Source organism: Mandrillus leucophaeus, unplaced genomic scaffold, assembly GCF_000951045.1.
Source record: "Mandrillus leucophaeus isolate KB7577 unplaced genomic scaffold, Mleu.le_1.0 Scaffold114, whole genome shotgun sequence".
Taxonomy (NCBI): domain Eukaryota; kingdom Metazoa; phylum Chordata; class Mammalia; order Primates; family Cercopithecidae; genus Mandrillus; species Mandrillus leucophaeus.
This window is the reverse complement of record NW_012099654.1, coordinates 1,946,099-1,957,025: the sequence shown is the minus strand read 5'-3', so window position 1 is coordinate 1,957,025 and position 10,927 is coordinate 1,946,099. Positions and strand designations below refer to the sequence as shown.

Sequence of the window (10,927 nt, the reverse complement as noted above, 5' to 3'; positions counted from 1 at the left end):
CCCGGGTTCACGCCATTCTCCTGCCTCAGCCTGCCAAGTAGCTGGGACTACAGGTGCCCGCCACCGCGCCTGGCTAATTTTTTTGTATTTTTAGTAGAGACGGGGTTTCACCGTGTTAACCAGGATGGTCTCGATCTCCTGACCTGGTGATCCACCTGCCTTGGCCTCACAAAGTGCTGGGATTGCAGGCGTGAGCCTCCGCGCCTGGACCGAGCATAATCTCTTTTTAAGATCCCATTTGGACAATATACGTTGAAAACTTTTATTTTGTGTGTGCCCTTTCAAGCTGGTAATTTTGTTTTCATGGCTTTATTGTAACAAATAAGAAATATGCACAAAGATTTGTCTGTGTCTATATGTAAGTAGGTTTACTAAAGCATTATTTGCCATAATTATTAATTAATAACAATCTAAATGCTCAGCAATTGCTTAAGAAAATTATAATACATTCATATTCTAGAATAATATATACATTTATAAAACAGGTATGTCCAGAAACAACTTCAGAAGAACATATATATCAAATTATTTAGTGTGTAACTGAGTGGTGATTATCTGTGTAATTTTTTAAACCATAAATCATTAATTTTTAACTTTGATCATGTATTTGGTCAAATAATTGCTTTTCATAAAAATCATCAGAAAATTGGCCAGGTGCGGTGGCTTATGCCTGTAATCCCAACACTTTGGGTGGCCGAGGCAGGTGGTCAGGAGTTCGAGACCAACCTGGCCAACATGGTGAAACCTCGTCTCTACTTAAAAAAATACAAAAAGTAGCTGGACTTGGTGGCATGCACTTGTAATCCCAGCTACTTGGGAAGCTGAGGCAGGAGAATCGCTTGGACCCAGAAGGCGGAGGTTGCAGTGAACCGAGATCACGCCACTGCACTACAGCCTGGGTAACAGAGCAAGACTCTGTCTCAACCAAAAAAAAAAAAAAATCAGAAAATTATTGTCAGTTTTAATGCAAGCTACTTACATTAAATGACTGATCATACATTTTAAGAGTTTGTTTTAATACCATTGAAAACGCTTGATCTTCAACTTTCTTAATGCATTTAATGAAATTCTACGTTCTATAAACTCTGGAGCTCCATCTCACATCAACATCTGAAGTGATAATTTTGAAGTACTTCAAGCCATAAAAATAATTCAGTTCACTTTCTCATATATACTATTACATGAAACTATGACTCAGTGATAAGGGTGGGAAAAGCACATATAATTTTGATAGAATTTAGATGCCAGCTCTCAAGTTCTTTTCTCAGGTTATGGGTAGGTTAATGGATGCCATCATTACTACCTTATGGATTTGTTTTTAAATACATCCAATTTATTCTCCATCTTCCCCTTGGGTGATATACACACATCATAGTTTAACATTACCTCACCCACTGATAGTCTTGCCACTCTATTTATTGGTTTAGAAAATGTAAAACAAATATTTCCTCAAGGGGTATGTGGTACTTGGAGGAATATTAAAAAGCAAAATATTATTCATGCTGTACCTTCAATAAAATAAGAATTATGTGAGGAATAGCCAAAGAAATGTTTATTGCATTTATTACCTGCTGTTTTGTATTAGCTGTGTTTCTTGTTCTCTGTACAAATGGATGATGCAGAGTTAGCTGACTCTGTAGAAGTGCTGTGGAAGTGGATTACAGAAGACCAGTCTTTGGGACACAGATTGGAATTCTGATCCTGGCCTCACCAAGGACTCTGTTACCTAGGGACTCAGTTTCCTCATCTACAAAATTAATAGACTAGATATCTCTTAGGTCTTTTTCAACTGAAAAAACTATTAATAATTATGTAATTTTTAACTTTAAGACTTATGATGATAAAATTTCTGATCATTTTGTGGTTTTTTCTTTCAGTTTATATCTGTTCAAACTAGGAATAGCACCCCAGATCCAGGATTTGTTGGGCAAAGTAGACTTCACAGGTACTACTCTTTATCTTTGTAATTTTTTACAATCTCGTTATAAAAAGTACCAATACCTGGCCGGGTGTGGTGTCTCACACCTGTAATCCCAGCACTTTGGGAGGCTGAGGCAGGTGGATCACGAGATCAGGAGATTGAGACCATCCTGGCCAACACGGTGAAACCCCGTCGTCTCTACCAAAAAATACAAAAAATTAGCTGGGCATGGTGGTGGGTGCCTGTAGTCCCGGCTACTTGGGAGGCTGAGGCAGGAGAATGGCGTGAACCCAGGAGGCGGAGCTTGCAGTGAGCTGAGATTGCGCCACTGCACTCCAGCCTGGGTGACAGAGTGAGACTCTGCCTCAAAAATAAATAAATAAATAAATAAATAAATAAATAAATATTTAAAAAGTACCAATACGTTTTTCCCCCATTTTGATATTATTGATTTCCCTTATTCCTGTATATTGGTGAGAAGAGAAAACAGACCTATCTTGTTTGTTCTTAACTCAGTTCTCCTTCCCCATGTTTGTGAAATGAGAAACGGGCTGGGTTCTTCCTAAGGCTCTTGTTTAGAAACAACCCCACTTCCTGATGAAGACATTTCTTGATATGATTGTACTCATTCCTGTGTCCATCCCTGTCTGTAACTTTCTCTGATAATGGATTATTATTATTTGGTTCTTTGTTAGAGGAGGAAATCAGTAATATGAGAAAAGAACTTGAGAAATACGGAATACAGATGCCATCTTTCAGCAAAATAGGTGGTATTCTGGCCAATGAACTGTCCGTGGATGAAGCTGCATGTAAGTCCATTTAAAATCCAAACTTGCCATTGACGTGAGACTTACCTGTACTTTACCTGTTGATTTTGATTACTTGAAATAGAATATTTAGAAGATACATTAAGCACCCTAAACATTTTATTATTTCTTTTATAGATGATTACTTTGAGGATGTCATAGTATAACCAAGTAATTGATTTTGGTCTTTAGACTTCTTCTTGTACAACATGAATTGAGGTTCTAGAAATACCTTCATTGTCCATAGTTCTCTACTTTCTGTGTCTGTAGATTTTAGTGGTAGAGTTCATTGTTACAGGTCTTTTAGTATTGCAAGCTAAATTGCAAGCATCTCTTGGAACCAACATGTTACTTTAAAATTACCCATGTCGCCCTGACCAGAGGACAAGGATTGACTTACCTTCTAACTCCTGTGGTTGACATAGGGCTTGGATCATTTTAGCCATTCAGTGACATATAAATGAGTCAGAATTACTTAACAGATGCTGAGATCAGGACCAAAGACAACCATGTGGAGAGGTTGTCAGGTGCTCCATAATATGTCTGAATTCTCTTTTTGACATATTTACTGGAAGCCAAGAAAGAAAGTAAAACTGCTTGAGTTTACACAGGTCAGTGCAACTGTCCATGATGTCTTTTGCTGATAAAAACCTTTTTTTTTCCTCTCTCTCTCTCTTTACTTTTTAGTACATGCTGCAGTTATAGCCATTAATGAAGCAGTTGAAAAAGGAGTAGCAGAGCAGACCATTGTAACACTAAGAAACCCAAATGCAGTTTTAACTTTAGTGGATGACAACCTTGCACCAGAATATCAGAAAGAACTCTGGGATGCCAAAAAGAAAAAAGAGGAAAATGCAAGACTGAAGGTACTTAGATTCTGTGTAATAAAAACAGTAATGAATGTGCTTATGAGTTACTAGTTTGAAAAGCCTTAATGTTAAAAGCAGTATTTTTAAATCAATTGGCTATGTTCTCTATAGCCACAGACAATTGATTTGAATGAAATGTAGCATAGAAGAGGACTATACACTATGTAAGGCAATTAGATTATATCCCTATATAAGGCATGAAAAGGAATTTTATAGGCCAGGCATGGTGGCTTATGCCTGTAATCCCAGCACTTTGGGAGACTGTAGCAGGAGGGTCCTTTGAGTCCAGGAGTTCAAGACGAGCCTGGGCACCATAGTGAGACCCTGCCTCTAAGAAAATAGAAATAAAAATAAAAAATTAGCTGGACTTGCTGGTGCAAGCCTGCAGTCCCAACTACTTGGGAGGCTGAGCTGAGAGAATCCCTTGAACCTGGGAGGTTGAGGCTGCAGTGAGCTGTGACCCTGCCACTGTACTCCAGCCTGGGCAACAGAGTGAGACCCTCTCTCAATTTTTAAAAAGGGAATTTTGTGATGAATGTTATATATTGAAAGAATTAAAAGTCATGTTGCAAACTTACTAATGTCCCCAGAAAGTGTAGACATAGCAACTCATGATCATCCCTTGTTAGACATCATCAACAGACCTTACATTAGCCAAGTTACTTTTACATTTGGTAGTAGAGGTTAATAATTCAGTGTGGTGAAGTTCAGAGAGGATGTTTTTGAAGCTACGGTCTTTGTATTTTCCCAGTAGTCAATCCTTTATATTTGAGGATGTCCCTCCTGTGCAAGACAGCCTGCTCCTAATCCTAACTCCATTAGTAACCACCTCCTATCTAGTCCATTATTGAAAAATTTGTCTACGCTGAGAGATTCTACTTCCTCACCACCTTGTCTCTCATTAAGCTCTTGCCATGTCAGTTTCAGCTCCATGACTAAAAGTAACCACTTTAGATTTTGGCGTTTTCTCTACTGGTGACTCTCACTAGCATCTGGCAGGGTCGGCCCCCTACCTTGAGATTCTCTGCTCCACTAGCTTATGTGCGTCCTTGCTGCAACGGTTCTCCTCTGTGCCTGTTTCTCCTCTTGCTCCTCCCTCTCAGTACGGGGATTCTTCAAGGTCTGACATTGAATCCCTTCTCTGTTCTTCCTCCATTGAGCTCATCCACTTATTGAAGAAATCAGCCATCAGCTTTATGCCAGCCCATCCCAAATTGGTCTCTCTCCTACTCCACCAGATAACTTCATCTGTGTCCCTCTGGCTTTGTACCCCATTATGTCAGAAGAGCTCCCCTTGCTGACATCCCTGGTTCAGAAGAATGATGGCCAGCTTTATCTCAGAACTCTTTATGCCTCCTGTGTCCCATCCATTGCTAGATTCTGCTGCCTACTCTTGTTGGAGTTGAATCTGTCGTCAACCTTCTAGTCTCACCAGTCTTGCCTTAGTCCTGCCCCTCCTGACCTCATCGCATGACTCTTGTATCAAGCACCTTCCTCGTGGGTCTCTCTGCCTCCTGTTATTCTCCAAGCCAATCCCTCTTAGAGCTAGAGGTTACAAAATTGATCTTTAACTACAAATCTGATGTTAACCCACCAGAAACATCCCCCAATTCTCTGTTGCCTACTGATTTAAACACCAAATCTTAGCTTAGCCTTCAGCTGACCCCCTCATCTTTTTGGCTAACCCTGGACACACACTCCAAGCTGTAGCCCAATGTGCTAAGCTTTCCATCTGCTGTCTGTGTCCTATTCTTGACATTATTCTGTTGCTCGAAGCCCTCATAGATTATGATCTCTTTGAAAAATTTTCTTCCCAATTAAGTATGAATACTTTCTAAAGAATGCTTATCGTACTTCTCTTATAGAACCTATTCGATTCTTCTAGGTATATTTATTATTTGTGTTCTTGATTTTATTAGATCAAATCAAATGAAATTGGTGCTATTCAACTGTTTTTGATCTACAAAAATGGCAATACCAAGTGGTCCAAACTAATGTTTTCCACATTTGAAAATTAGCCCTTTTCAAAGAGTCACTGGGTCTGTCATTCATCTTTGTAATCTTTGCCAGCATTCTCCCCTAGTCCCCTGCACAGAGCAGGCACTCCACAAATGCTTGCAATGAATTTAAATAATTAGGGAATGGTTTTTATCACTCTTCACATTTTTCCATTTGAGTTCCGAGTTTTGGAAATATTTTATTTAACCTCAGAAATCAGTGAAGACTTTGTTTTGCAGAATAGCTGTATTTCAGAAGAAGAAAGAGATGCTTATGAAGAACTGCTGACGCAAGCAGAAATCCAAGGCAATATTAATAAAGTCAACAGTAAGTAATGGATCGTATGAAGGAAATTGATATTTCCATAAGATACAGACTTTCCTTGCCAGAATCCCAACACAACTCTCAATTTGTACACTTGGAAAACTGCCTTCTACAATGAAAAATCTACTCAGTGTCAGTGTTGCTCTTAATTTTGGTGCAGCATTTGGCAGTTTCCCACTGGGCTTTTTTTTGGTGATCTCAGTCCACACAAAGTATCCTGAAGCTAGTCTGATTCTACCTTTCTGTTTCATTACATTCCACATTTTGAATCTGTCACTTTTGGGGCTAATACTGAAGGTTATTTAGCAAAAGATTATAACTTACAGATTGTAGTTGCTTGCCCATGATTATGCGATGACGTTCTATTGGAATTGTAAAAGGTGCTGTTGACACCACTGCTCTCTGTGACTTCCCAGTCATTAATCTGTAGCTCATAAGATTTTTCTTACACTTGTGTAACTTTGGTGCCAGTGAATGGGACTATGGGCAGGCCAGATGAATTCTCATGATGGCACCTTTGAGTCCCACACCCCTGAGCCTCTGTGGAGTCAAGCAGATGAGTTCCTCTTAGTACCTGGCTCAGGTGTGTGACTGTAAAGAACAGCAGACTCAGGTAATTAAAATAAGCATATGCAAGTTGAGATACGTCAATTTTTTTTATTCGTCTTTTCTCCCCTCTGGCAAAACCTATTTTTCCTTGAGCATCGGTAGAGTCAGTAAGAAATTTCATTTGATGTTTATTTTTCCCTGGTCAATCTAAATAATCCATATATACCCAAAAAATTAATACATGAAAGACCATTTAGCCTGCTTAATAAAACATGTGAACTCCCTGCCAAATTAAAATTTGGAGTGTCCACTAATTACAACAGTCCTAAACCTTGCCTTCCTTTTAACATCCTGGTTGAGTTTTGAATATTCTTTTTTGCTTGTAACTATAGAAAAGAAGTGTACCTCCGCAGGTGTTACTCGGAAGTCTGCTCCTAAGTTGCTGGAGAGAAATATCCTAAGGGGCTCAAACAGTAATTAAGGAAAGCCCCAGAGGGTTAATGTAAATGTCTAGGAGTTAACAACTGAGTGTGTTTGAGAATTTGCCTCACATACACATAACTGGGTTGAAAACTCTCAATTACCTTTTTTTTTTTTTAAGGGTAACACCTTAACATTTTAGGATGCACGTGCCTGTTCTTTTATTCTTGTGAAATCTTGAACATGTTGCTAATGATACATGAAATGAAGTCCAATTTAAAGTTTGTCTTTTTGCTCCTTGTGAAAGCTGCGAATTTCATGATGCTTGACAGAAATGAATTACAGGAGGAAATTAATGTTGCCGGTGAGACATCTGAGGTCCATAAACTTAGAGAGGAAATGGCTCCATAGCCTTTAACCATTCCTTATTTTTGAAATATTTATAACCATGAAAACAGTTTTCTTTTTCATGTTAAATAAAATGCTTTATATAAATATTTTAGTTCTTTACTCAGTGCCATAAATTCCTGACCACAAATTTAATGCCAAATTGGCTATACTTTTTTTTTTCCATTTTGAAGTAAAAGGCATTGAATATTTTGCACTAATGGCATAACTGGCTGAAAATATGAAGGCAAAGTTTGATGGCTTTCAGTGTGTAGAACATGATTATTCTGAAGTCTTTTTATCTCTCCCCATCTTAAAATTTATAGTCCAGTAGAACTGAAAGTAACCTTAGGAAAAAAAAAATCCTCATTTTGATGACATGAAAATGAGACAATTGTATACTTTAAAATATGTAAGAATTGCTCACGCCTGTAATTCCAGCGCTTTGGGAGGTGCAGGTGGGTGTATCACGAGGTCAAGCCTTCAAGACCACCCTGGCTAACATAGTGAAACCCTGTCTCTACTAAAAATACAAAAAATTAGCTGGGCATGGTGGCGGGCGCCTGTAATCCCAGCTACTTGGGAGGCTGAGACAGGAGAATCACTTGAATGTGGGAGGCGGAGGATGCAGTGAGCTGAGATTGTGTCACTGCGCTCCAGCCTGTGGACAATAGTGCGAGACTCCATCTCAAAAAAAATTTTTTTTTAAATATAAGAATCATTACTTTGACAAGGTTTTCCCCAACCATGTGGGTTATTATCTTAAAATGTTAAGGCATCTACATTCATCGGTGGTAATGTCAACAGATCTGTTGTCAGAGGCCTCATCTTTGTTCACATTACAACCATTTACCTTTCAGGTTCAGCAAATGCATTCCATTCATTGCATGATGTATTCTGTTAAGATCAGAGCTGGATATTTTGCATTTCTTTGCTTTTTTTTTTTTTTTTTTGACAGGGTCTCACTCTATTGCCCAGTCTGATGTTGAACTCTTGGACTCAAGTGATCCTCCTACCTCAGCCTCCCAAAATGCTAGGATTACAGACAAAAGCGACCACGCCCTGCCTGGACATTTTGTTAAATGCAGAGTATAAAAGAGTGGTTGATCTTACCTTATTTTTTTTTAAGAAATTGTTTATTTAATAGTGTTTTTCAGAGCGGGTGTGGTGGCTCATGCCTCTAATCCCAGCACTTTGGGAGGCTGAGGCAGGCGGATCACGAGGTCAGGAGTTCAAGACCAGCCTGGCCAACATAGTGAAACCCTGTCTGTACTAAAAATACAAAAATTAGCCAAGCATGGTGGCGTACGCCTGTAGTCCCAGCTACTTGGGAGGCTGAGGCAGGAGAATCGCTTGAACCCAGGAAGCGGGGAGGTTGCAGTGAGCCGAGATCACGCCACTACACACCAGCCTGGGTGACAGAGCGAGACTCCATCTCAAAAAAAAAAAAAAAAAATAGTGTTTTTCAGGCTAGGTGCAGTGGCTCATGCCTGTAATCCAGCACTTTGGGAGGCTGAGGTGGGAGGATGACTTGAGGCCAGGAGTTCAAGAACAGCCTGGGCAACAAAGAGAGACCCAGTCTCTACAAAAAAAAAAAAATTTAAAAATTAGCTGGGCCCGGTGACACACAACCGTAGCCCCAGATACTCTAGAGTCTGAGGTGGGAGGATCTCCTGAGCCCAAGAGGTCGAGACTGCAGCAAGCCAAAATTGCACCACTGCACTCCAGCCTTGGAAACAGAGCAAGACTGTCTCAAAAAAAGAAAGACAGAGAGAGAGAGAGAAGGAAAGAGAGAAAACTGTTTTAAAGACATGATTTTCTGATGTTTGAAATTCAGCTGTACAAGCCCGTATGATAAATTTATCAAAGGTAAAGCAAGATCCTACCTAGGGTAATCCGAGATGCAGCTGAAAGGCCTTGGATTAACTTTAGAAGAACCGCAAATACCACAAACAACCACTAGACCTTCATTTCTGAAATTTTTTGGTTTGTCACATAAATTTTAAAGATCAAAATGGTTCTCAGGGCCCTTTAGGTTAAGTGTGAGTTTTCTGGGGGATGACTTGAAGGATTCCATTCATCATAAGTATTTCCTGTTATTGAGTTATATCTTTTAGTAAAAAGATGGAGGGAAGATCCTTGTGAATGTATTTAGAGAAGATAAATTGTCATTTTGTCAAAAAGGGTTAGAAGAATCTAAGCTTCAGTGTAGTCACGAATTAGGCAGACAAGCTAACCCTTGAAAGACTCTAGAAATTTATGGATGTGTGTTGCTTCTGCTACCCAGATGTCTTCTCTATAAGGCAAAACTCTGGAATCTACATCTCATTTGCTCTTTCCTGATGGCAGAGTTCATCATTCATTCTCCCATTTACTCAGCAATTTCATTTTTGTTCTCTGAAAACTATGCTGAATCCACTGTTCCAAGCATTTCGGTTTGGTCACCAAAATCCAAGTCTTTATAATCTACACCTTACAACTGGTCAAGAGATCACAGAGTGTATTAGTCTGTTCTCACACTGCTATAAAGAACTACTTGAGACTGGGTAATTTATGAAGAAAAGAGGCTTAACTGACTCACAGTTCTGCATGTCTAGGGGAGGCCTCAGGAAACTTACAATCATGGCAGAAGGCGATAGGGAAGCCAGGCACATCTTCACATGCCCAAAGCAGGAGGAAGAGAGAGAAGGGGGAAGTGCTACACACTTAACCATATCTCATGAGAACTCACTATCAGCAAGGGTGAAATCCACCCCCATCTTACAATCATCTTCCATCAGATCCCTCCTCCAACATTGGGGATTATAATTCAACATGGGATTTGGGTGGGGACACAGAACCAAACCATATCACAGAGTTTATGGTTGTCTCAGATGTTGCAGCAATGTTTCTGAGTGCTTGCTGTGGGCTTACCTCAGAGCTTATGCATCAGGAAGATACAGCAGTAGGGCAAGGCTTGCTTCTGGTCTTCGTGTCGCTTGAAGTCTCCTTGGGGAGGCAGTACTAACACATAAGGAGCACAAGGAACATGCCTGCTGGAACTACATGGCCCAGCTTTAAATAACTGTGGGGATCACAAGATGAGAAATCCTTAAGGACTGGAGCAATCTGAAGGCTTCATGGAAAAGGTGAGACCAGAGCTGGTCCTAAAAGGAAGGATTTTGGAAGGAAGTCATGCTACTCAGAAATGATCTCATAACCTAAGCTTCATCAGTGCTAAGGTTCTTGTAGGCACTAACTCCAAGGATTGGATTGGTTTGAATTACTGAGATAACATTTTCAAAGCCTTACCTACCCTCTGCCTGCAGCTTTTCAGAGTTCATGAAAAGTAACCGCTTAGGTACAAATCCTTGGGAAGAAGGGCTGGTTGGGTGAGACCGCAGTGGAAAGAGCAACCATTCTGACAAAACGTGAACCCCCACCCTCAGGGCAGGCTGCGGTGGACCATATTAATGCTGTCATTCCGGAAGGTGACCCCGAGAATACACTGCTTGCACTGAAGAAACCAGAAGCCCAGCTGCCTGCTGTTTATCCCTTTGCTGCTGCCATGTATCAGAACGAACTTTTCAACCTCCAGAAACAGAACGCCATGGTAAGTCAGAGGAGACCCCAGCTGCGGGGATGGTAACTCTGTGTGCCATGGCGCACTAGGG

The 10,927-nt window shown here is 40.2% G+C and overlaps 1 protein-coding gene across 2 annotated transcripts in view; it reads left to right on the top strand.

The window, feature by feature from the left end:
* IQGAP2 (IQ motif containing GTPase activating protein 2) overlaps nucleotides 1–10,927 on the top strand; it is a 331,348-nt gene that overhangs the window by 207,770 nt on the left and 112,651 nt on the right. For both annotated transcript variants that reach the window (XM_011996387.1, XM_011996395.1), the window contains 5 exons: nucleotides 1,878–1,945; nucleotides 2,617–2,730; nucleotides 3,415–3,593; nucleotides 5,834–5,921; nucleotides 10,703–10,866. In XM_011996387.1, the coding sequence (XP_011851777.1) occupies nucleotides 1,878–1,945; nucleotides 2,617–2,730; nucleotides 3,415–3,593; nucleotides 5,834–5,921; nucleotides 10,703–10,866 (613 nt within the window). The remainder of the gene's footprint in view (nucleotides 1–1,877; nucleotides 1,946–2,616; nucleotides 2,731–3,414; nucleotides 3,594–5,833; nucleotides 5,922–10,702; nucleotides 10,867–10,927) is intronic.